Source organism: Pimephales promelas, chromosome 15, assembly GCF_988280905.1.
Source record: "Pimephales promelas chromosome 15, fPimPro1.hap1.1, whole genome shotgun sequence".
NCBI lineage: Eukaryota > Metazoa > Chordata > Actinopteri > Cypriniformes > Leuciscidae > Pimephales > Pimephales promelas.
The window spans coordinates 11,700,688-11,727,965 of NC_142783.1; the positions used below are offsets into that span (position 1 = coordinate 11,700,688).

A 27,278-nucleotide genomic window follows, 5' to 3' on the forward strand; every position below is an offset into this window, starting at 1 on the left:
TGTGATGTCCGATTCTCAAAAGAATCATTATTTTGAACTGATTCTTTTCAGTGATTTGTTCTAACCGATTCGCAAAGTGCGGGACACACTCAGCTGGAACTGTGAGGTGAGTAACAAAATGGGAATTGTTGACATTATATTTCGTTAAGGAACTTATTAACAAAATAAAATTCCACATAATGGGGGCAAAGTGAGTCGTTACGTCCATGTCTGAACGAACATTATTCCTCAATGTTGATTTTCTCAGCTGACAGGTTGAACACGCGGTAACTTTTACAAGATCTCAGACACTTGACAATGGATATCGATGAAGAGGATAAAGGTATGTGCAGTTAATAACGTTACATTTATTTGATTACTTGTTTTCGGGTGATCAACATTTAGCAACTTTTGGACATTTAATAAATTTACGGACTCTTTAGCACGTTTGCCAATGACCATTCGCGTTCTCGAGCAGTTTAGTGTTTACTGATCAATGAATGCATGTAAACTTTATATAGGTGATTCTTCACCACCACCACCAGAGACTCCAGCCACTAAAATGTCCAGACAACAGATATTAACACTTATTGCAATGGCCTCCATAAACTTCAGTTCAATGATCTGCTATTCCATTCTGGGACCATTTTTCCCAAATGAGGTACATTGATTGTATTTTATATAACATGTTACATGACTTGTATAATAAACTATATCATGAAATTGTGCTATTTACTCTTAAAAGCTTCCGCTTCAGTATAATATAATGTTTTCATGATTGTTTTCTAGGCAAAGAAGAAAGGTGTCAGTCAAGCTATGATTGGTTTAATATTTGGAATCTATGCATTATGTACTTTGGTGGGCTCTTTGATACTTGGTAAATATGTAAGTTAATGTTCATTTCAGAAGATAATTTTCAACAGTTTTTCATAATGGATTACACATTCTATCAGTGCATTTGACCTCTGTTTCAGATTGTCCAGATAGGAGCTAAGTTCATGATCGTGGCAGGGTTGTTCATATCAAGCGTATGTACTGTACTTTTCGGGTGAGTATAGATATATCGGTGTTTTGTATCTTTAAGTCCAGGTCTATTAGCTGGTATGCTATCTATATAAGTGTTTCCACATTTTCTTTTAGTAGATCAACATATTTTTATAATACACAGTCCTTGCACTCATAGCATAGGTGTGTCCATTTTTGTGTTTGCGAATAATATCATTTATTCTGCAGGTTTCTTGACCAAGTGTCTGATGGTACAGTTTTCATCGTGCTCTGTTTTATCACACGGAGCACAAATGCAATCGGCTTTTCTGCTGCTGTTACATCGTCTTTTGCGGTTTCAGCAAAAGTTTTCCCCGACAACATAGCAACTGTTTTGGTGAGCTGTGGTCAGTGCATGTTTTTCAGTGTTTTGGAGTAAACTGACAAAGGATGCACTATTGCACATGTCACAAAGACATGCTGTTTCTCAAGAGAATCATCATTAGATTCTGTTATTATGTCCGTCTGGTTGTTTAGTTTCTCACGGTCGGGTTATATACAGTACACAATGATGAAACCATTCTTATGTTTTCAATAGATTTGTTAAAACATGTCTCAAAAGGTGAAATCATTATTGTTTTGTTTTCACAGGGCTTCATGGAGATTTTTACAGGGCTTGGCCTGATATTGGGGCCTCCGTTGGGTGGTTGGCTGTATCAGTCATTCGGATATGAAATCCCATTCGTTTTCACGGGATGTCTTCTTCTTGCAACAGTACCCCTCAACATGTGGATTTTACCAAGCTTTGGTTAGTGCGGATTTCATACTGGTTAAATATCACATGATTTTAATAATTTAATTTAGTCTATTCCATTTATCATACTTCTACTTTTGTCACAAGGATGTGATTGCCATGTGACTGATTTTGTTATTGTTTACCCTCCAGCCATAGAGATAGACATGTCTGTTTATCTCATTCTTATAGACGCTGTTCCTTCCCAGGATTCCTTCCTCAGATTGTGTACCAGAATAAAGATCCTTCTCATCTGCTTTGTGGTGTTCACATTGAGCTCAGGACTTGGCTTCTTGGATGCAACACTGTCCATATTTGCCATTGAAAAGGTTCATCTTTAGAAAGTACATTTCTATCTATCTATCTATCTATCTATCTATCTATCTATCTATCTATCTATCTATCTATCTATCTATCTATCTATCTATCATATTTCATGCATTAACAAATAGATTACGTTTTTTTTTTATGTAAAGTCGCCATAGTTTCAATCAGGGAAAATGTTTAAAACTCTTCATTTAAAAAAAAAATAGTTATATCCGTAATAATACAAAAACATCTTTGTGAATGCTTTGTGTGAACAGCTTAATCTCAGCGCTGGTTCAGTGGGGTTGCTTATGATTGGACTTTCACTGCCGTATGGGGCGGCATCACCTATCTTTGGTGTGATCAGTGATAAATATCCTGTAAGTCAACATTTACAACAATTATCAACATGATTACAGTGATGACTGGATATTCTTTAAAGAAAAAAGATTTGTTTGACATTTCTAATATGAGATTTGATTGTTTATTATGTTACCTACCTTCCTACTTATTTGCTAATTTATTTAAATTAATTTTGTTTTTTAAGATATGTTGTATTTCATTTGTTTTAGTTTGTAATTGATTTTTAGGTAAATATAAGCATACATTAAATGGTATTAATCTGTGGCTGTAAAATTATGCTCTGTGCAGTCAATTAGGAAGTGGATGATGGTGATTGGAGGAATGGCCACAGCGGTGAGCTTCTGTTTCCTTGGCCCACTTCCTGTTTTTCATATTAGGAGGTAAAACATTACTTTCACATTTTTTTGAATGTTCATTTCTCAGCTTTTGCTTTATACCATGTTAACTGTCTGTGTCCAGGTAGCGGTTTTTATTGCCTTTTTTCCTTGTCAAATATTTTAATAAACATCTTAAGCTTAAAGCTTAAAAATTCTAAATTCAACCTTTGAAAACCGTTTTAAAATTGGTCACTGACATGGGATTTTAAAACCTTTTAGTGAGCTCTATGTTTGGTTGGATATATGGCTTTGCTTTTCTTGTAATTTTAATTTAAATTGTTTTGTAAAATATATAATTTGCATGTAAAACAAAAAGTTTACAAAAACTTTTTTATACTCATTTTTTAACTGCTTTCACCTCTGCTGAGTGTCTTCTTTAAAAAGAGACCAACTGTTAACGGGTTAAGTTTTGTTAATACACTGATCCATTACTAATAGTTTAAATGTTTTTGTTTGTTCAGTCAGCTCTGGCTTACGGTTCTCATGCTGGTCGTGGTGGGCTTTTCTCTGTGTATGACCTGTATCCCCACCTTCGCTGAGATGATCGCTTGTGCACAGTGAGACTTAAATTCACCCTGCTATGTCAGACTAGATTCCTGGAATAAGTACAGTTAACCCTAAAACTAGAGCTGGGCAGTATGACCAAAAATCTCTTATCACAGTATTTTTACAATGGTTGACGGTTTGAACCGAGGGGCACAGAGTATAATATAGGAACCGAGAGGCACAGTGTTACAGACAAAAAAACGTCAATTGAAAAACGAAATAAGCAAAATAATATTCCAAACCTGCTGAAAATGGCTTAGGAGTTCACTCACTCCGCTTGTGAGGATGATATCTAAGCTGATAAGCTGTACTTGACAGTGTTTTTACTTAAAAAAATGCTTGCCTATCTCAACTAGGCAAGAAAGTGAAAGTCCCTTATAACCCCCAGGGCTCAGCATACAGTATGTCACTACATGACTAAGGTAAGTAGGTATCTGGCTGACTCTGCGACAAACAACTAGTGTTACACTGCCTCTGGCGGTCGGTAGGAAAGAAACAGAACTGAGATATCCATTCACAGACACAGAACATGCAGACTTAAGATCAAAAGCAGTATCTTTAATGTTTAATATTCAGACAACACAAGTCCATATTGAAATTTGATTCATTGTACAGCCCTACTTTTGTTTTATTCATCCAAAAATTCAGTGACATTCTGCTTTATACAGTAAGTTCCATTTGTGATTGGTTACGTTCGCGTTTTTATAGGAAATCATAGGCCTCTACGTGTTTTTCAATATTAATGAGTTAGTTGGGAATTATTGTTGGGTTATAACCATTAGAAAGATGGATATGCAGTTACTAGAAGTCCTCTCTTAATACACTCCACTTAGCGCTCTTTGTGGCCATTGAATAGATGAATTCAGTTGAATTGAATAGACTTGTTCGTTTGGCAACATAGCAGTATTTGAAAAACTGCACATCACACACGAAATTGAAACCGGTATACTTCCCAGCACTACATGAAACTGACCAAAATGCTATAATACAAACCTGAAATGTACTATGTTTTGATGCACACACACATTCCTGTTGTTGCAGTGAATATGGCTTTGAGGAGAGCTTGAGTACACTGGGGTTGGTGTCAGGGTTGTTCTCTGCAGTGTGGTCTGCTGGGTGTGTATTGAAATAAACTTTATATGTGCTACTCAAGTGTAGTTTTTATAATTCCGTCATTAAACCTGAATGAAAATTTTTATGTTGAAGCATGTTCTTCGGGCCTACCTTTGGAGGATACATCACACAAACACTGAACTTCGAATGGAGCGCAGGAATTCAAGGCGCACTTGCCTTTCTCGCTGTAAGAACAAAAGATAAATACTTAACAGACCATTTTAAAATAGACCCATCTTTTCTTATATGAAAAGTTTATCAGTTATGTATGCATTTTTGTACATATTCATTTATTGGCTAATATGTGTACCCTAACTTTCTTTAGGCCTTACTACAGTTAATATACTTCACAATAGAGGACATACAAAACAAGTAAGTATATGTAAGCAATAACGTACGAGAGGCTGTGCTGTAGCATGAATAAGTAACGGCTGAAGGGCGTTGTTAGGCACGACGCGAAGCGGTATATTAACTTAATATTCACGATGCAGTACTTGCCTAGAGTACCTTATTGCTTTTATAAAACGGTTGCCACACAAAATTAAAGTAAAAAACAATGTATTAGTGCAACTTTCTTGAAGTAAAATCACTAAAAGCCTACCTTCCGCTAGAAAAAATAGTCCCTGACCATGAACAGCAACAACGTTCCAATGTGTAAAATGCATGAAAGCTCAAATAAAAACAACATAGAACCGCAGTGTTGCGCAGCGATCTATAGAACCATTGGGTGAAGCGGTTCGTGAATAAAGCACAGCTCTTGACCAATCAGAATCTAACCGTTTTATCATTTTAATTAACTTTATTCAGCCAATATATATTTTTTAAATCATTATTCATTCTCTAAAATATTCAGATGGTAACTTTTTCAGCTGGTAAAATGTAGTATACTCTGAAAACATTGATTATTCATGATCATATTTTATTTTTTTCAGGTCACAAAAGGCCAAAAAGGTTAAAATGTCATCTCAAGGAGAAAAATCCCCTCTTCTTCCTAAGACAGATCCTCTCAGGGTTGACATCACCTGAAATAAGCTGCTAAAATATTTTAAATGGGAGAACAAACTTAAATTATATTGCTGCTAAATACAGGTGATGTGGAAAATGAGCAGAGAAGGTCTAATACATGTATCCTTTTGAGATGGACACTCCATTCCACATCAATTGAAACTTTAAACAGAAGGTCTGTGAACATTTACAAAGTGTTAAAATTTCTGTAAGAAGAATGACATAAGAGAGGAGACGATATGTTTGAAAGTTTAATGCATAATGGTATGGAGGTGATTTTTACACCAGAGTTTAAACCAGTACAATGGATTATTTCTAAGGTCTTGGTTTCATAAATCTTTTGGACTAGTGCAAGAATGTGGGATTTGTATTTTTATGTTACTTAACATGGATTACCCGTCTAACTGTAGTTTGTGAATGTTCCCCATTTCAACTGTTTTTACAGATTTACATATATATTGCAATATTGCCATATTCCTGATGGAAACGACTTCAACACATACAATTTTACAAAATACATGTTTACAATGTTTATTACAGTATTTTTCATAGGAATTAGATCCTTGGGCTCTTTGAGCTGTAGCATAAATATAGATCCGTCCAACACTGCAGAGGTTTACCCTTTTACGTCACAATTGCCTGGTGTGTTGTAAAATATTGCATTAATGTATCATATAGAAGTATATATATATATATCAATTGTATTCATTAACTCTGGTGCTAAATAAATGGCATAGTTATTTTGTAATGACATTTTGTGATGTGTGATCGTTATAGTTGTTATTGTTACATTCAAGATTCATTTAAATAAAATGTTATGAAATGAACAATAAAATAAAAACTGAGTATTTACATAAACAATACAAAACTACATATAACAAATACCAGTATCAAAATTACAAAATATAGATTTTAAAATAAGGCCAACTACAAAAGATAGATCCACATCAACTCTTTTGGGAACACGTTATTGTGTCCTTCATAACAGAGGCAAGTCTTAGAAATCAGATCAGGTCCTGTCAGTTCAGTCCTTCAGCTTCAAACGCACCGTTGGCCTGGCCTAGTCTGGGGAGAGGTCTCCTTCTAGATAATGCGGAAGACATTTCATGACCTGAGGACGGGACCTGAGGAGGAACCTCACTCCGCTTCACCTTTTTCTTCTTCTTTTTTGTTCTATAAAGAAAATGAGTGAAGAAAATAAGATCAATATGCACGTGCCATTGCCTATCACAAAAAGAAAATTACGATTTTCAAGGTGTTTTTCATCATGCTGTTTGAGCATGAAAAACGTCTGCAATGTTACAAAGCACAAAGTCACTCCAAAGGGAGTTATTCTCAATATCAGTTTCTGAACTCCCTGAAACACTTCGATTGGTAGTCTTGAGTTTTCTTCCAGGAACGAGCACATCACGACCAATGTTGAGGGTAACGCATTACAAGTAACGTAATCAGATTACTTTTAGTAATAAATTCATAAACTCAAGTAACTAGTAAAGTAACGCATTAACCACAAAATATCCGAGTAACCTTTTCAAATAAGTAATACCAGTTACATTGTTTTCCCATTTATTGACTGACACCTGTCCTGTCCCCATGTTGAGAGAAATCAGGAGTGATTTCTAGACTACAGTAAATGTGAGCATACATTTACTTGATTCAGTATTCCTCAAAATAAATAAACAAATAGTGAAATGCAAACTCAGAATATTACCCAAACCTGCAATAATTAAATATGTTGAGCACAAATATACTTTATGTAGTTAATATCACTTTATGAACCATTGTCTTTGTTGCTGACCTTTGACGATCCAATTCAACCATACTAATGAGTAAAAATGACTTTAAACATTTACATTTAATCATTTACAACTGACAAATGATATGTATTTGATGCAACTATATTTGTTTCTATTTTTTTATTGCTGAAGTGTTGAACTTACTGTCCCTGCCATCCAAAATAGCAGCACAGCTGAAAGGTTTGAGTTGCGCCCTCTACTGTACAGCCATGAATTTGCATTTCCTTCAGACTAAAGCATATTCATTTCACTTTTGGCAAGAAAGGACCTTTTGCCAAAAATAGAAGTTGTTTTGTTTTGTTTTTTACCATAAAAAGTAACTAACACAATTAGGGAGTAATGTAATATTGTAACAGATTACTTTTAGATTACTTTTATAGATTACTAGCAGAAATAACCCCCCTTAGGGTAAACAGAACAGAACCAACATGAATGTATGCAGATATCATTAATTCAATTTGAGAATTTATTCTGTTTCGAGGGAAATCAGAATGCCAAATCCTGACTGACAAGAGGAGCTGGGGATGGAGGAGGGTAATGAGCTGCTGATAATACTGAAGAAGCTTATACATGTATACAGTGATAGACGTCGTATTCCTATAGGTAGACAAGCATCAGCTGAGAGTCAGCTGATGCGAGCTTGACTAATGGGACCTGCCAGAACTGACGCTACACTTGATTTATTGGATATCAGGGCAGATTGCACTTTTTGGAAGGATAGACTTCCTTGAGGAACTAAACAGGGGTGCGTTTCCCATACAATGACATAACGTTTCCCTACTACTGACCTATAAAGCCCTAAATGGTTTAGCACCTATGTACTTAACGGACCTTCTTTCGCCCTACAATCCACCGCGTTCCTTAAGATCACTAAATTCAAGGCTTCTGGTCATTCCTAGGATATCGAAGTCCAGTAAAGGAGGGAGGACGTTCTCGCATTTAGCTCCAAAACTCTGGAATGGCCTTCCCGATACGGTCCGAGCCTCTGACTCGCTGACACAGTTTAAAACTAGATTAAAGACGCTTCTCTTTAGTCAAGCATTCACATAATGCTTACCTTCTAGTCCTCTGTTATGCCATACGGAACCGTTTGCCACTGAAACTGCTTAACGCACCAGTGGGGCTCGACAGCCTCTTAGACAAACGGGTCGGCGCGTATGGTTGGGTTGCGGAGAGTTCGGGTTACGGAGAGTTTGTGAGTTATAACGGAAATTATTATGAACATCAGCTATGCTAATTATTTCCCATCTGCCTTTCTGCTGTTATCTCGGGACGCTTGTCCCGAGAAAAATGGCGTTCGTCAGGTCCAGTTTTGTGTCCAGCCTCTCACGGGGATTTCGGATGCCCCAACGCCTGTGATGAGACGACTCAACGCCTGTGATGAGACGACTCAACGCCTGCGATATGTTATGGCGCCGTTTGATTCATAAACAATATTTATATTTAATATTTATATTTAAACAATATGAATGTAAGCCAGAGGAGAACTGGCCCCCGACTGAGCCTGGGTTCTCCCAAGGTTTTTTCTCCATCCAATCTGATGGAGTTTTGGTTCCTTGCCACTGTCGCCTTGCTTTTGGCTTGCTTTGAGCTTGCTCAGTTGGGGTTATTTATTTAGTGTTTAGCAATGTTGTTGATCTGTGTTGTGCTACTTACATGTTATCACTGTGAAGCTGCTTTGATACAATCTGTATTGTGAAAAACGCTATATAAATAAATGTGACTTGACTTGACTTGACATAAATCGCTGCTTAACTACCATAGTACAATTCATTGTTGAAGAAATCAGCTAGCTAGTCACGACCGATTCCCGAAACCATATTGTCGCAAAATGGTCGTTCAACCACATTAGTTAATAATGTCACACAGGTGATGGAGTAATAACTACTTTTAATGATTCTGTTTGAAATCGAATGCTAGATGCTCTAAATTACGAACATGGCAGCTGAGGACTATTTCATTTTTCTCCGTTATTTTGCTTTATTAAGCTTGTTCTTGCGTACTAGAGCACGTTCGCTCATGCGCACTCTTCGGAACAATGGTTTCGAGAAAAACCGACTCGTTGAACTATGCTGCTAACGACGGAAATTTGCGACCATAGTTAGTTAACGATACTTTTGCGAAACGCACCCCAGAGCGTTACTGACAGACAGGGAAGAGAGATGCTGCAACGATGTCAAATATGTGAAAAATTATTTCTTGAACATTCAAGCATGAAACCCTAATCTAGTAGACACTGAAATCAAAATCAAGACTTAAGCCCGATTTGCAAATCGTTGAGCTCACCGACAGGTTATCGCGTGCAAATCGCGGGGGATTAGCGGACGATGAACTTGCCAATCTGTTAGTATGAAAGAGCCAACAACGCAGCGAAGACGCTCGCAGACGCCTCGCCGAGCCCAGAAAAATATCTAGCCTGCTAGATATCCAGAGCCGTCGCGCGACTCAACCTCAGTGATGTCATGAGTACAGCCAATCATAGCAACGCATGGGTTGAGGACACCAGGTAAATCTTAGTTTTAATTTTTTTTTTGCTTTTTTTTCTCAGAGCAGATCGTCGCGCAAACAGTGTGCAGCACTAGTTTCTGTCTGACGTCCATATCCGCGCGTTGTGTTCTCTTCTTCGCTGGGTATTGGCGCACGTGCTGTTTCACGTTATTTCTGGTTCGTTTTATTGCTGGTTTTTCGTGACAAAACGTGGTTTGTAGACAAGATAGAATCGTTGGGTGGCAGAGTTGTTGTCAACTCGTTATTTATTTGATTATTTTAAGGATTTAGACCATACCATAGTACTGAGACAGCTCTCATTAGAGTCACAAATGATTTGCTCTTTTCATCCGATCGTGGATGTATCTCTATGTAGTGCGTTGTCAACTCGTGTAGTGCGTTACCTCCTGTTGTGGATCAATCACGTTGTGTTGTGTGGTGTGAACAGCTAAACAACTTGAACGCTCCTGATTTCACTGAGAGCAAGTCATGTAGTGTGAACCGCACAGTTCAGCCTGACGTTTTAAAATCATGTAGTGTGAACTAGGCTTTAGTAAAAGGGAATAAAGGTCCCCTTTAATTCATACATGGTTGAGGATGCTTCAGGTTCAGTATCCAGCTCTGAGATGATCTTCAGTTCTCCAGAGGCACTGATGGCTGCAGACAGCTGCAGGAGGAACATCAGGGACAAAGTATATCATAATTATAGATTTGAAGATTTTTTTCATCTGTTTGATGGGAGGAATTAATGATAATTTGTCATTACCTTGACTGGTGTTGCACTCTCAACTCCATGTTGATCTAACAGTGATGGTCGTGCAGTTAAAGCTCTTGAAAGCTCCTCATCAAAATTCCCTATGGGAGATTGGATTGGATTTAGACAAGATAATATCGTAGATGTGCTTTTGGTTATCAAACCCCCCCCCATTCACGTACCTTCATCAGCCACATAGGATGCTGGGAAATATCCCTCTTGCCCACTGACCAGTCGCCCAAACCACCAGCTGTCGTTGTCTTTGTACAGCACATGGATCACGTCACCGCGGCGTAACGACAGCTCATCCGATCGATTGGCTCTGTACTCATACAATGACACAACCTAGAGACGATTTCATTCAAGAGATCATAAACAAAAAAATTAACAAAGTGACTCAACATATATAGTGACATAAATAATAAAATTATTAAAGTTTACCGTCTGATAGATTTGCCCAAAGTCTGCCTCTTCTGGTTGAGAGAATTCATAATCCAGTAAACTCTGTGGACATCAACACAATCTTCAGGTTCTTCCATAGTTAAATTATTCTTCGGTGCTAAATACTTCTATTTTATACTAACTGAAACTGCTAAAAAAAACAACCCAAAAATATATATATAAAAAAAAAAACAATTGTATATTAAAGGTTTGGGGATTTTTTTGATGTTTTTAAAAGAAAGTCTATTATGCTACCCAAGACTACATTTATTTGACAATCTTAAATAACTGTTTTATAAGTGAACATATTTAAAAATTTTAATTATTCCAGTGATGCAAAGCTGAATTTTCAGCATCATTACTCCAGTCTTCAGCATCACATGATCCTTCAGAAATCATTGTAATATGCTGATTTGCTGATTTGATCATCAATGTTGAAAAAACTTCATATTTTTTGTGGAAACCTCTACATTTTTTCAGGATTCTTTGATAAATAGAAAGATCAGTATTTATTTGAAATAGAAATATTTTGTAACATTATAAATGTCTAACCCTAACCCTACATTTTTTCAGGATTCTTTGATAAATAGAAAGATCAGCATTTATTCGAAATAGAAATATTTTGTAACATTATAAATGTCACTCATTACTGTAACTTCGGATCAATTTAATGCATCTTTCCTGAGTCAAACTATTAATAATATCTTTTAAATGGTAGTATAATGCAAAAACTGATCACAGTGTCTTACTTTTTGTCGTTTAAGGGATGGAGCCCTTCTAATGGGCTGCCCAGCAGGACTGTAACCACCTGCGAAAGGAGAGGAATACTTAAAGCTTAAAAACCTCATGACACGTCATTGAATGGGGTTTTTAAGTACCTTAGAAACAAACTAAAATGTTTTCTAAATACTCACATTTTCATTTTTCTCTATAATGTGCCGTGCTCTTCAAAAAATACATGTTTAAGTTATCCTATATAATATGATAATGGAGAGAACGTACTGTTGTGTGAACTGAGTGTTGCCTGTGGAATGAGTTGAGCGCTGAGAGACGTGGACATCTGTAGTTTGGAGTGAGGGGACAGAAGAGATGGCGGAGGAAGATATGAGGTCAGGCCCTGAAACAAACCACAAAAACAAGAGCCTATTATTGAGGATTAATGTCACAGGGCACAGGATGGTGCATGTTGTATGGTATGGTGTCAAATTTTGTCTATATCAGACATCTATAATGAGTTCAAAAGATCGAGAGACAAACAAAACATGCCCACTCCAATAAATGTGTTACTACAGCCAAAACTAGTTTATGTCTTAAAATGTAACTCTAAGCTATATTCCTAGTATAACTTTCATAGCCAAGTACAAAAAATACAAATATTTACCTCTAGGCTTCTTCCCAGGTGAGACATGCCACCTTAAAAAAACATTTTGTGTTAATTTACAACAGAATTCATTCCACATTAAAAAAAGCAGCTCATTTTCAGCCCCTGTGATCATTGGATTGGACATCACATGGCTTTGAGTACTGATTTACACCGATCAACCAATCACAATGAAAATATGAGCCATAACTTTATCTCATAATAAGACCGGTATGGCTACATTTTATTTGCTAATTTATGTTCATGGTAGCTTCATCAACTTGCACCGATTATAATCTTAATCATATCAAGGGACAATAAAAGTTAATTTGTAGAACTTTAGAGTTTAATGTCCATCTCAACCGCAACACACACACACACTGATCCTTTGAGGATATATCCACACAATCATATATTTATTAAAACCAGCAAGTACACAAAACACCCACAGACATATACACACATACTCAGATTCAACCAACAACAAGAATCTAACAAGATTGCACTGCTCATTGTTACAGTATATGTCTAGTTCACATACTGTGTTTAAAACTCTAGTTCATAAGCACTGTATGGTTAAAACATGATGAATTTCTGTTGCTTCAGTCCTGGTGTCCATTGTAGTGGACATGAAAAAATGTAATAGAAAGAGTTGGCACAAACCTTGTTTCTTTTCTACATTGGAGAAGAGCAAATATTAAGTGTCTGAAGGGTTCATTTTCATAAATATCACTTGCCTTGTTCATACATATCCGCACCAGAGAAACTACGATGGGGCTCCTGCTAGAAAATGAAATTAAAAAAGTATAAATGGATTCACAAATGGATAAATGGATTGATTATTAAGTTATAATGCTGATAATAATCAATTATTTATGACATATAATCAATGCCATTTTTACCAGTACAGAGTCTAGTTTCTGTTTGACCCGCTGCATCTTTAGGGACACACGAGCTGTGCTGGCGAATCGGTCCATGCCGGTGGCAGAGGTGTTCTGAAAGGTCGTGACCTCTGATGAATTCCTGCCTGTCTTACTGTCCAGATTGTCTGAACGACTCATCCCTCTCAAACTCTCCACCTCCATCTGAGCCACTGCGTACGAGCACAAAACACTCGTCTTTACACAGACAATGATCATGTGACTTTTGTGTTTCTAAACACTAGCCATCTTTTTAGCATTTTGGGATATCGCATTTAAAACACTTGATGGAGATGTCTAAATGTGCATGAATTCTTAAAATGTGCATAAAAATGTAAAAATATATTTTATAAGACAACAAAACATGAGCGTAAACTACGATGGAAACCTTTACCAAAAAAACCGTCCTCGTTGCGCATCAAAAAAGTCATGTGACTGCGCAATGGGATGAGAAATTTTGTTTTGGTCATTCTGAAATGTCTTAGACCATGTGTCCACCAAAGCGTTTTTCCACGTGCCTGGGGTACGTTTTCAATTGTTTTAAATAGGAGCGCCACGTTTTTTAAACATCATGAGCGCAACAAGGCGGTGAGCGTTTTTTTTTTCAAGCTGAAGCGCCGAGAGTTTTTTACTGGTCGCCGAGAGTTTAAAAATTTTCAACTTTGGATAAACGCAGCGCTCATCACTGTCACTTCTTACCCAGCTGCCCAATCACAGTGGAGAAGGGGCGGGACCAGTGGTGGAATGTAACGAAGTACAAATACTTCGTTACTTTACTTAAGTACATGTTTCACGTATTTTTACTTTACTTAAGTAGAATAAATGGTGCATACTTTTTACTTTTACTTCGTTACATTTTGCAGCAATTATTATACTTTCTACTCCACTACATTTCTACAACTTCTAATACATTTTCGTTACATTTTCTGATCAGTTTTTCTCCCCTGCCAAAACGTAATCTGACCATCCGTTCGTTGCACGTTTGTCTCACCAGTGACGTTTGGTTGCCATAGATACAGTATATCAACCCGGTCACACTAAATGCGTCTCGCACGCAGTGTGTATCATGCAACTCATACGCGAAAATTTGTTTTTACGTGCATAGGAAACACACCGTGTGTAATATATGTTTGGTTCGGTTAGGATTATGGCAAGCCAAGAGGTTCAGAATTACACCATAAATTAATCGCGTTTACTGCCAAACATAGTTATAAACATACAGTAAGGATAAGCACGATATTGCCTAATTGCAAGCTTGTTTCAGAAATGGTGACATTTTTTTTCCATCATTATTGAACATCATTATAGGAGTATTAAGTTGAATGAGTTAGAATTAAATGTTTTATTAATCATTAGAAAATAGACATTAAGAGAATCAATTGTTATGCAAGTACTTTTACTTTTAATACTTAAAGTACATTTAAAATAAAGTACTTTTTACTTTTTACTTAAGTATGGTTGTCATTGTGTTACTTCTACTTTTACTAAAGTAAATATTTATCTGGTTATTTGTACTTTTACTTAAGTACTGAGATTCAGTACTTCCTCCACCACTGGGCGGGACTAAACCATACTGACCAACTGTCACAACATTCTTTCTGTACAACGACATCAACCAACAGAGCTAACAGAACAAAGTGGATGAAAAATACATTTTTAGTATGAAACAAATTATCTGCGACTCGAAACGTCGAAACAAAACGTCTCAACGGGAAAAACGCTGCGCTGCCAGAACGCTCTCAAGCGCCAACAGCTCACGCTTTGGTGGACACACGGCCTTAAAGGGGAAATGAAGCAGTGAATCAAGTTTACATGATTTACAAGATGGATTTCCAATATAATCAACTATTATATAAGAAACATTACAAATGTAAACATTTAGAAGAAAAAAGGAAAAAACTTTGTATCTTTCGCCGCCAGGGCGCCGCCATTGTGCAGTTGACGTCACAGGGTTGGTTGGCTCAAGTTTAACAGGCTCTGGGCATTGAAAATCGCGACATCAAACTGTGTTTACACCAGTGTTTTGACCGCGAACGACTAATGTTAGGTACTGTCATTAGACCTAAAGACGACATGCTATATGTTGACAAACTGCACATAGAAACATTGTTCGCGATGTTTGCCGTCAGATATTCCCGTCTTGTCAACATGTAAGTTAGCATGTAACGTTATTTGTTAAAGGGGAAATCAAACGTCCATATTTTCGCAGTGGTAGTGCTAGTACCTACAGCCTACATACTAGGAAAAAGTGTCTCCGCAATGACATCCTTCAGGGAAAGCATCGCCGCTTCCACACGTCTAACTCCCGGCACAGCATGGTAAACGTGCGCGCCGGTGATGCAGAATTGACCACGCAATACAGGCTCAAGATCAACCTCTTGACAACAGATGGACTCTGACACGGAGGGCATCGAAGTAACGCTACAACAGCCACACTGACACCTGGTAAGTTAGCGTTGCAAACCCGCTCTTCGCCCCAAACCACCACCGGCTGTTCTACATAGCAACTTAACTTAACGTTACATGGTGTTGACGAGACGGGAATATGACGGCAGACATCGCGAACAATGTTTCTATGTGCAGTTTGTCAACATATAACATTAGACGTCGTCTTTTTGTCTAATGACTGTACCTAACATTAGTCGTTCGCGGTCAAAACACTGGTGTAAAAACACAGTTTGATGTCGCGATTTTCAATGCCCAGAGCCTGTTAAACTTGAGCCAACCAACCCCGTGACGTCAACTGCACAATGGCGGCGCCCTGGCGGCGAAAGATGCAAAGTTTTTTCTTTTTTTCTTCTAAATGTTTACATTTGTAATGTTTCTTATATAATTGTTGATTATATTGGAAATCCATCTTGTAAATCATGTAAACTTGATTCACTGCTTCATTTCCCCTTTAAGCCAAAGTCTGTTATCAAACTGGTTCTATACAATTATCTCTTAAACGTCAGCGTTTCCAAACAGCAGCCATCCGCCTCCAAACACAAGATAACATGATCACATTTATTGTGTTTTGCCTAAAGTAATTTATGATGTATAAAAAAAATGTTTTATGCGTTATTCCAATAATGCGCAAGTTATAATATTCGCAACTTTGGATGGAAACATAACTAGTGATGTATCTGAATCAGTGGTTTTCTGAGTTATTTGGAGGACTCACCCTTCTGATCATACAGATAGAGATGGATGAGCTGGTTTTGGCCAAAGGAGCAGAAGGCCACCATGTTCTCATGAGGGTGGAAAGCAACAGCTCGAATTGCAGATGAATAGCACAGCTCAGAGTAAACGGCGACCTGGTCACCTGAACAAGAGAAATTCAATTTCCCAATTCAAATTCAATTCAAACCTCCACTTTTTTTGGATTCAAACTAACAACAAAAACAGGTCTCATCGCATCTGCTTGTTGGCAAGTGTTAAGAGAAGTATGAACTGACGGCGATATCTATGGACTTTCATGGTAATCAGCTAACCTAGTGTAACCCCAACGATTCTACTCGCACCACTCCGAGCAGGATTGAAACCTAGCGTTTCCGACATGGGTGGCGGGTTCGCTAACAAAGAATTGACTTAAGATTGCAGCCTCTAGCATCCATCGCTAGTGCACCTCTTGAGGCCAGGGGAGTGAGGTTTACTCGCACAGCTCTTAGTAGTTATTTATGTCTTTCCCTCTTTAACTTTCCTCCATCTTGTTCACTCTGATATACATCGCTGCCTATATTGAACACATCCCCATTACTGGCGGAACCCTTGCAATGGGTTTAAATGGAACGCCAAAGCCCTTGATCACTTGGAATCCGCTATGGAGCTTATTTATTATTTACAGATTTATGAATTTGTTTTATGCACCATTCACCACCAATTTGCTTGGGCTGTTGGAGAAAATTTGGAGGTTTACTCTCTTACTAGCTGGTCATCGTTACACTAGCAAGGTCATTTTATTGTCAGCGTTTTATTCAGTTTTGAAAGCTGAATGTTAGAGAAGATGACAAATAAAAAAACTTTTAGATATCAATCTGCATATGCATTGGACATTGGTAGCTCCTTTAAAGAGTAAAACAGCTCTATATGAAACAAAGCACATACACAAGACCTTAACCGGAAGCGATGTGACCTGTTTAACAGAATACAGAAGTTTGATGCACATGACCCATATTGCCTCAAAACAATCTCCAAACCTGTTTCAGAGTTCCACACATACGCCAATCCATCTTCACTGCCGGAAAAGATGAAGCTTCCACAGGGAGTGAACGTGCTGTTGATTCTCTCCCTGTAGTTGGTGGCACCTATGTATTTCTTTACTGCGAATCTGTAACAGGCCAAACAATTGTTTGTTTACAATATATTTGCACTTTGTTTCTTTTATTACTTTCTGTCATGCTGGTACCATCAACATCATGAACTATTAGCATGTGCAGTGACTTGGCTTTTTTTTTTAAGTCACATTTAAAGTCAACATGAAATTAAAATTGACCCCGTTGTTTACTTTTAATACACATATAGTCTTACTCAGTGTGCACGATATCAAATAAACATTATAATATATATATATATATATATATATGAAGAGTTCAGATGCAAAAGCCTCTAATTGCCATTTGAAATTTTCTTCTTTAATGATGATTTTTTATCAAGCTTGTATATTTAAGTTCAGTGATTTCACTTAAATGGCAATGATAATTATTTAAGTGAAATTACTGAACTTAAATATACAAGTTTGATAAAAATCATCATTTCAAATGGCATTTAGAGGCTTTTGCATCTGAACTCTTCATACATACATATACATACATACATATTACAATATTACATACATATTACAATATTAATAAACAGATAGATACTTACATTCTCAAATCCATGACCCTTAAAACACTGTCTTTGGCATGAATTAAAAGTCGTCTTCCATTTGGATGCACCTCTAACGAGTTGATGGATATTCCATTCAGATCTGCCTCTTTAATTTCCTGTAGAGAAATACTGAATTGGCATTCCCTTAAGGCTGGAATATACTACTCGACATTTGCCCGATTTAGAGTCAGAAGGAGTCTATGCTAGTAGTCGAAATTTACAGGACACCGTTTGCAGATATTTGGCATTCAGAGTTGCCAGATTTCACAGAAAATGGAATAGTCTATGATGGGAACACACTCTGATTTTTATTAGCTTCAGATTATAAATCCGGCCATTAGAGGATATCAAACATGTATGATATTTTGAGAGGATTTTAGAACATATAATGTTTAACTTGTCATGTGTCAGTTTGTTGAGTTCGGAACGACTTGAAAGTCTACTTTTGTGTGATCCTCAGTAGTTTAGTGTATGATTCCACGTTTTTCTCCATTACCATTTAAAAAAATCAAAAAAGCGCATCAGTTTTTAACAGTCCTGTAGTATATATCAGCCTTCAGGAGTCCAAATTAGGATTTATATAGCTCCTCCCGGTAGTATTTGAGAACTCCGTTACCCTCTCAATGCTCCATTGACTGGTCAGTGCACGGCGAGACCCAGGCACAACCTTGGTTCCCCACACAATAATGAGGCCGGAATTGTCTGCAGAAAACATTCTGCTACCTGTGAGAAGACCAGAACATCACTAACATCTCAAATCCCAGCTTTAATGTCACACCCAGAGAGTTATGACGATAATTCTGTACCTTCTGGGTCAAAACACAGTGAATTGACGAAAGTCTTGTGTCCGTCAAACTCTTGCAGAAGTTGCCCATTCACGTCTTGTATGTCCACGTTCCACACCCGCAGAACCCCATCGTAACCCCCTGTCACCACCAGACTCTGGGCTTGCGGGTGGAACTGGGCGCAGTATACGAATGAAGGGTGAGGAAGAGTTTTATGTGCAAAACTCTGCAGTCGTTCAACATTCCACATTCTGAAAGACCAAAACAACACATTTGTGGCATAATGATGGGCTGCTTAATATTATAGTGTAACTTTGTACATGCAAAAAGCTATATTTACCTTACTGTTCCATCAGAGGATGCAGTTAATAAATCTTTATCATCTCTGGACCAGCAGAGATCATACACCACACTCAGATGGCCATTAAAGGACGCCAGAACTTTCCCAGATGGAATATCATATACTAAAAATAAGAGATTAAAATCTATATGAATGTGAACGTGAAATTTGGGTTGTATTGTATTATACAAAAAAGCCATAGAAAAAACAAAAAGCTCAATGGAAATAAAGCATACATTGACAACAAATTATCACTTTCAATCAATGGCATCACGGTCAGGAGACTGAGGAGGCCACTTTAAGATTTCAAAATGCTGACAATGAACACTTTCATTGCATGTGCTACTTGGCTACATTGATATTGGTCCATTGTCAAAATGCCAGCAACTTTGTAGATCCAATACCATTGTTTTCCTTTCCATGCTTAATGGAGTCTACCCAAATTGTACATGTTTTTGTGAGAAAACGTAAGCAAAAATAAAAAAGACAGTACAGACAAAAGACAACATGTAAAGAAACTGAGTTACAAATGACTTACTGATGATAGGAAATGAATCTCTATCTGCACATGCAGCTGCTAGTGCACGTCCAGCATGGGAGAAACGTAGAGTAAAACAGCCCATCTGACCTCCACGAAAGGACTGCATTGGCTTATTGGGGATGCGACACACCTGTTTAAACAATCAACAATAAGAAAAATAGACAAATTAAACGAATTACAGTCTGTGTTCGAAACCACCCCCCTATACAGCCATTTTGAAGTGGTGTCCGAAACCATAGACTTTATCAAAATTGCCTCATTCAATCCGACAATGCACCGCAATAACGAGTGTACAACCATTATATGCTCAACAGCTAGAGAATACCAATAATGCACTGTGAGGGTCATGCCAAATTAATTTCCATGTCTCAACAGAAGACACTATTGAATCATCCATCCATCCATTTTCCAAACCGCTGGTCCAATGTGGCAACAGCGTGATATCCTACAGGTATACGTTCATTTTTTGAGGTTTATACATAGTTTCCATGACAGAAGTCAAGGTAAATCTTTTCATGACTACTGGAACTACCATTAAACAGCAAGCACAAACTATGCAAAAGCTACAGCCCTTATAGCGCACTCAGTGTTCGAATTCGCTCACTCGTTTTCATTCACTCATGTTAGTGGGCTGATGTAGGGAATAGTGAATGAGGGTATAGGAGGTGATTTCACTACTGATTCTGCAACATTAACGCCAATAAAGCAAGTATCTAAAACCTGTCCAGGCATGCGGCTCCACTTCATGGTTTCTGATTTGCTCTCCAGTATTTGGGTGCTGGTTTTATTGGTCATCTCAGTATTGAGCTCACTGTAGGAGGTGCTGCCCCGTTCCTGCTGTAGAGCCATCATGGAGCGGATACTGGGGTCCACCTGTGCAACAAATCCAAAGCAGAACTTCATTGACCACCAATTTTTTTGTATTTTCGCCACCTTTTTTTAATTTTAAAAAAGTGAACCTACATGTTCTGGTGGTTTGAGGCCTTTCACTGTCACATAGAGGGTTGAGGCGTATTTGTTCCTTGGGAACTTTGACCACCACTGAAACACTTCAACTGTTTGTGGCAGTTTCTTTGCCCGCGGAGGAGGGCAATAAAGCTGTAGACGCAGTTTGGTGTCAACGTTCAAAACACCATTGGTTCCTACAAGCTTGGGGAAATAATTGAAGAGCTTGATTTCAGTTACATAAAATAAACAAAACAGATGGTGCTAACAAACAAAATAACCATACAAATACAACAAAGGTAATGGAGAACACAGTAAAATCAAAACTGGCACCTTTAAAAAAGCCCACGCAATCTTCCGGAAACCCCGCTCATGGCAGTCAACTGAGACGTTTGTTCGTGCTTCCTCCATACTGATGAAATCCAGAATCTGTAACATTACATAAAGGGGTTTATTAATTCCTTTCTTTGCTCAGAGGATGACAAAATACTTTTAAACTTATTCAAGGACACAAACCTCAAAAAACAGTATCACATGGGGACTCTCATCGTCGTCTTGTAGGAAATATCCGAAGCGCTCATTGAAGATGATCTGTTCCTCCCACTCTGGAACTGTTATTTTATGTTTCTTGAAGTCAAACGGTTGAGTTATGATGGGTAGGATGTTCTCGATGTTTTCTTGCTCATAGAAGGATGAAACATGGCGATGGCTGTGAATAGAACAATAAATTTGGGAAGAAATTTGACTACTTTTGGTATGAAGACTATGACTGCGTCCGAGATCGCGTACTATGCGAGTAGGTTCTATATTTAAAGCTACACTGTGTGATTTTTTACCCCCAGTTAGTTTCTGTTCCTCTCAATTCCAATTTTGTTTTAACTCCTACGGTGGCCAATGTAGTCCAAGATTAACATGGCTTCCAGTTCGACCTCGTCCATGAGTGTTAACGCAAACGTAAACGCAAAAGGCGAAGCTTGAATTAACGGGTATGTCCCTCTTTGGCTAATGTACTTTCAAGATGGAGCGACCGACATTAGAACCCCTTACCCGTATGTATTTTCAATGGCATATTATACACTCACGACAATACTTTATTACTTGAACGAAGTAAATATACATTAATGAGCACATATATATTTGAAAGAACTAAGTGTTTTTAGCTAAGAATAAACGTACACAGTGTAGCTTTAAATAAGAACGTACTTCACAACCATTAAAAAGTACTTTCTATATAGTATGAATATGGGAATGAGTCCGGACGTACTACATGGGCCATGCTGTGGCCGCGTCTCACGTGACATATGCTGTCACAACAGGGCGAAGATTTTAAGAGCCCATTCCAGTGACTGCACCAACGTCGCTCTGTTTTTAGTTCTGCTTTCTGTTTTCATCTGGGTTTTTACGTCGTCCGAGCCGACAATCAAGAGGAGGTGTCGGTCAGCTGCTCGCAGATCATGCCTTTTGCGGAATTTCTCAAATAGAATTTACTTACCTAATAAATTTTACCTCATAAAACACACACAACCCCTATTTTTAGCAAGGAAAAAGCCATTTATTTGCTTGTGATAATACCATCGATATAGCCTGACTTCGTCATACTCATATTCTAGTCAGAATGTGAGTCTGAAACTGCTTCATTGGGCTTTGATTATGAGGCGTGTCTTGACCGAACCAGGAAAAAAAAAACTCTGCGCTCAATTGGATAGTCGGTAGACCTACAACCAATCAGAGCAACGCAGTAAGTCAACTCCTTTGCATAGCGCAGTTGTCAACAGAACTTACTTATTTTAGAAGTAAAATAACAAGTGTTGCTTCTTTTACTTGATCCTCCATGAGTGCGACCAAAGGAGAAACCACAACGACCACAGGCTTTTCATTACGTCCCATCTTCTTAGCGACCATCGGAGCCAGCTGATAAGTTACACTTTTGCCGAATCATGTAGGAAGGAAGGCAAAGATATTTTTCCGATCGACAAATGCCTTGATTGCAGTTTTCTGTTTGTCCATTAAAATTAATGCGCTGACGATTCATTTTAAAAACAGACGCGACAGCGGAATCTATACATCTCAATTCTCCAGCTGCAGTCATCTCTGAGGGAAACCAGTTAAGCGCTCTTTGATAACGTGATGATTACGTCCCTGAAGATCACCTGTCCATCATCGTATAAAGCCCGCCCTGGCAATTTGATTGGCGCGAACATTTTTTGTCTGATCATAATTACTCCTCAATGGAGCGAGTCCAGACCGAACTTCCTGACCAAAAAATGTTGTGGGCGGAGTTAGGGCTGGCATCCAGGCTACCATCGATAAATAAACATGAATGAATCAATAGAGAAAAGCATTTGTGTGTCTGTGTTTATCTCCTAACGTTACAGCCACGTCTCCGGTTTTCGCCATTTTCAAATTTAACGACAACAACTCCACTCCCATGGCATCATAGGATAGTAAAGTGTCCATCGTATGCGCACTTCAGTATCTCGCCGGAAGTAGGTCATCCGGGGACTTTTCGCCTACTGTTTTTCGAATTATGTGATTTAAGGCATACTACTCTGCTAGCGTACTGTTTTTCGCATACTATATAGTAGGGAAGTGTTCGATTTCGGACCCAGCCTATGACTGCGTCTGATATCGTATACCTCTCTACTATACAGTATGCAAAAACAGTACACCCGAATACATACTAGAGCCAGACCGATATTATCGGACGATATTAGGCATTTTCCAAACTATCGGTATCGGCAGTTATAATGGCCGATAAATTAATATTTCAAAAATAAAATAAAAACGGACGAAACACGCTTGAACCATGTCATGAGTGTTGGAGTTGTATAGTTTGTCCACCAGAGGGCGCTCAACACAGTCCCTGTTTGCAACACTCGTTGAGTTGGGCACGATACATACATTGCTTGAATAACAATTAAAAGAACATTGCCATCAGTTCTCTTAACTCAAATAAGCATGACAAAATTTGTGACTATCATGTCCAGTTTAAATAAATAAATAAATAAAATATCGGATTTTAAAACCCAAAAATACAGTAGTATTCAAAAAAGGCAAAAATGTACTCGGATGACCTACTACTACTTCCACTGAGACTCTGAATGGGCGCACCTGATGCCATAGGTAACATGACAGTGACTACATGGAGGATGTAGTACGTCAAATATTCATCCATACTATATAGAACATACTATTTTAAGGGTCACAAAGTAGGTTTCAAACCAGCTGTAGTACCTACAACAATACAGCATGCGATTTCAGACACAGCAAATTATCATATGGTAAAAAAACAAAACAAGTAAAATCCAAACCTGTCCTCCTTTTTGACATACTGTCCAGTGACCTCATCAACCACGTGAACTTTGACCATGGGGTGAGACACCATCAGGTCTGTTTTCAGCTTGTCTGTCCTGTGGATGTAAACTCCCAGCACTAGATTGTCATCAAACGCTTGTTTCTCTTCCGCCTGTTCCTCCTCAACAATCACTACAACCAAAAATGCATAACCACAATCAATCCTGCATATAACACATGTAAATAACAATGAAATAAACACAATATACACACATTTTTAATAGTTACTGGGTTTCCATGGTGGTGACAAGCAAAATAATACATGGTTATTGCAGCCATATTAGACGTGAATTCAGAAAAATTGTTATCATTTTTGGGTGAACTATCCCTTTAAATTGAAGAGTAGATACTCCATGCAATTTGACTTAAGTCTTTGAACAAAAAAAGTTGGTTGGTTGGTTCAATAGTGATGACATTGAGACAGCAAATCATACCTTCTTTTTGTTTCTTTTTCTTCTTCACTTTGGGTTTGACTGTGTCCTCCTTGAACTCCTCCACAACATCATCTAGGATGTTTTCTGTCTGGTTATCCACGGACACTTCAGTCTGACTACAGGCAAAAAAGGCAAACCAAATTAAGAAAAAAAGGCTTCATGCGTATTACCTATTACCTTTTTTTAAGCATTTTACTAAATAGTTAATAGTTAGCACTTTACTTTAACAGTTAAGGCCCTGGACAAAGGTCACTGGTTAAAGGGATAGTTCACTTTGAAATGAATTTTTGATATGTTTTAGCTTACCTCAAGGGCATCCAAGATGTAGGTGTCTTTGTTTCCATAGTATTTTCAATTTTGACATTTTTCAGTCAAACCGTTGTTGTCTATCAGTCATAAACTGGAGCTTAAGGGAGGCGTCAAAATTAAACATGATTTAATGACTTGTAAATGTAAGTACACATTGACGGCCTAAGACACGAAACGAGCAGTTTGTGTGAGAAAACGAACAGTATTTATATCGTTTTTACCTCTTGTAATCATAGCCATGACAAAATGATCTGACGGCACGGGCGCTTCGGCCTGCGCATGCGCCGGAAGTTTTACCTTTCACTAAACATATTTAGATATACGGGAAACCTCAATGGAAGACGATTTCGGTATATCTAAATATGTTTAGTAAAAGGTAAAACTTCCGAAATCTCCGTGTAAATATTGAGTGACGTCACACGCAAGCGATCACTTCCGGCATAACATTGAACTGATTCAGTTCGGTTCAGTTGGACATTGAACAACTGATTCAGATCACTTGGACGTCACTGTGATTACACGAGGTAAAAGCGATATATATACTGTTCTTTTCTCACAAAAAACGCTCGTTTCGTGTCTTAGGCCATCAATGTGTACTTACATTTACGAGTCATTAAATCATGTTTAATTCTGACTTCTCTGTGCATGCTCTTTGGTGGACCCCCTTTGCCTCCAGTGTATGACTGAAAAATGTCAAAATTGAAAATACTGTGGAAACAAAGACACCTACATCTTGGATGCCCTTGAGGTAAGCTAAAACATATCAAAAATTAATTTCAAAGTGAACTATCCCTTTAAGACCACGTTAAACCTTGAATTAGCTGAAGTGTTTCAATTCTACAGCTCTTCATCTCCAAACAGAATAGCAAAAAAGAATAAATAATCTGGAACGTAATTCTTCCAAGAATAGCTTTAACTGTGATCTTTTACCTTCTATCACCATCATGTTTGCTTGACTTCCCTTTCTTCTTTTTCTTCTCAAGCTCATTGTTTAGCATCTGGCTCTCCGTAAGCTTCTCGACAGCTTTCTTCCGTGCCGTCTTTTTCCCAGGAGTCTCTTCCTCCTGTGAGATCTGATGTTGGTACGCCTGTAGATAATCATCTTCCGTCTCTGTCTCTTCTTTCTGTCGACTAACATCATTTCCACTTTTATCCTTCCCTTTCCTAGACTTCCTACTGTGTTTTCCGTTGATTTCGGAATCAGTTCTCCTGTTGTTGTCTTCATCTTGAACAGGGGGTGGTGGTAGCCTCCTTTTGCTTTTCTTTTTCCCGCTGGTCAGTGTGGGCTCCTCATCACTTACAGCATTGTTTATGTTGGTCTTTTCAGATGTCTCTCTCTCCCTTCGCCTGTTTTTGGTGTATCTAGGGCTGCCCTGAGCTGGATCATATGTGTTATGGAGGACAGCTTCATCATCTTCAGTGTCTTTAATCAAATCTAGGTTCTTCTTTAAGGTCTGAAGCTGCAAGACAACAGAACGGAGTTCAAATAAGAGATAATGGAGTACAGTACACAGTGAATGATCTTCTATCAATGGCATTTTTCTTGATTAAATAAAGATTCCTTTCACTATTACTAACCACAATAACTTCCTGGGACTGTTCATCGATCTGTTTGGCTTTCTTTTTCTCAGATGGAGGGTTTGTGTATCTCTTCAACACCTCGTCAAAGCGAGCTTTCGTCTTAGCTCTCACATCACTTTGACCTGTCAAACAGAGATTTACAGACAAATCTGCATGTAAGAGCATCTATGATAATCAGTGACTGAGAAGATATTTGTTATATATCAAGTATGAGAGATCTTTATTCACCTGCGGGCATTCTGATGAACTATAGACAAATTCATTCTGGAACAACAATGCTAAAACAGAAAATATCATAAATTACAATGGAATCTAAGGAAAAAATGATGTTTCAACCTTTAGGCTAGTCTTTATTCGCTTATGTACAATCACCTATAAACGGGTTAACTTTGTTTAATTAACGTTACTCTTACTTAGGAACTATTTACTGTTAAGCAGATTATGTAATATTTAACTTGACCGCCAACACAGAACACCTCTAAATTCCTGCAATCATGAGCAACATAAACGACTGTTTTAAAGGAAAATAAAACAACTCTGATTTTATCAGATTTTAATTAATTTAAAAGAAAATAACAGAAATGCATAAATGAGTATGTTTGTATAACGTTAAGTGATTGTTGATGTTGTAGCTTGGCTTACGTCTCACGCGCTAGCTGAAAACAATGCACACAAATACAAATCACTGCTAGCGCACAGGATATTCTCGCTGGAAAATTCAGCGACTCTATTTCATTTTACATATGCTGCTGTTAAGTGTAGAGTGTCTGTGAAATAAACGTACATTTTATGCCGTAAATGTAGCGAAGAAGTCAAATCATGTCTGCTGTAGAGGATCCATGAATGATTACAGTGAGCAGCCATTGCTGGCGCGACCGTTTCCAACAGCAACAACAACAAGATTAGCACCGCCT

The 27,278-nt window shown here is 37.9% G+C and overlaps 2 protein-coding genes across 4 annotated transcripts; one reads left to right on the forward strand and one right to left on the reverse strand.

Annotated features, from left to right (window-relative positions):
- Positions 1 to 6: 6 nt before the first annotated feature.
- slc18b1 (solute carrier family 18 member B1) lies at positions 7 to 6,232 on the forward strand. 2 transcript variants are annotated; one of them, XM_039681826.2, is made up of 15 exons: positions 7 to 106; positions 248 to 322; positions 501 to 640; positions 769 to 864; positions 954 to 1,027; positions 1,213 to 1,360; positions 1,615 to 1,771; positions 1,949 to 2,085; positions 2,341 to 2,442; positions 2,714 to 2,805; positions 3,264 to 3,359; positions 4,390 to 4,464; positions 4,555 to 4,648; positions 4,787 to 4,833; positions 5,394 to 6,232. In XM_039681826.2, the coding sequence occupies exons 2-15, from the start codon at positions 298 to 300 to the stop codon at positions 5,485 to 5,487; spliced, it is 1,377 nt and encodes a 458-aa protein (XP_039537760.1). In that variant the 5' UTR covers positions 7 to 106; positions 248 to 297; the 3' UTR covers positions 5,488 to 6,232. The 2 variants fall into 2 exon arrangements, with proteins under 2 accessions (XP_039537760.1, XP_088976263.1); XM_089120137.1 differs by lacking the exon at positions 3,264 to 3,359.
- On the reverse strand, positions 5,757 to 27,278 carry ahi1 (Abelson helper integration site 1). Of its 2 annotated transcripts, none has more exons than XM_039681825.2 (27): positions 27,149 to 27,278; positions 26,593 to 26,642; positions 26,362 to 26,486; positions 25,714 to 26,243; positions 24,475 to 24,590; positions 23,998 to 24,172; positions 21,203 to 21,395; positions 21,020 to 21,115; positions 20,705 to 20,890; positions 20,462 to 20,614; positions 19,739 to 19,871; positions 19,201 to 19,324; positions 18,882 to 19,111; positions 18,692 to 18,798; positions 18,073 to 18,191; positions 17,403 to 17,533; positions 16,388 to 16,528; positions 13,207 to 13,397; positions 13,042 to 13,084; positions 12,326 to 12,357; positions 11,947 to 12,061; positions 11,694 to 11,752; positions 10,945 to 11,007; positions 10,686 to 10,848; positions 10,516 to 10,604; positions 10,337 to 10,416; positions 5,757 to 6,639 (listed from the first exon to the last, which is right to left on the reverse strand). In XM_039681825.2, the coding sequence occupies exons 2-27, from the start codon at positions 26,600 to 26,602 to the stop codon at positions 6,486 to 6,488; spliced, it is 3,558 nt and encodes a 1,185-aa protein (XP_039537759.2). In that variant the 5' UTR covers positions 26,603 to 26,642; positions 27,149 to 27,278; the 3' UTR covers positions 5,757 to 6,485. The 2 variants fall into 2 exon arrangements, with proteins under 2 accessions (XP_039537759.2, XP_039537758.2); XM_039681824.2 differs by having other exon boundaries at positions 13,042 to 13,087.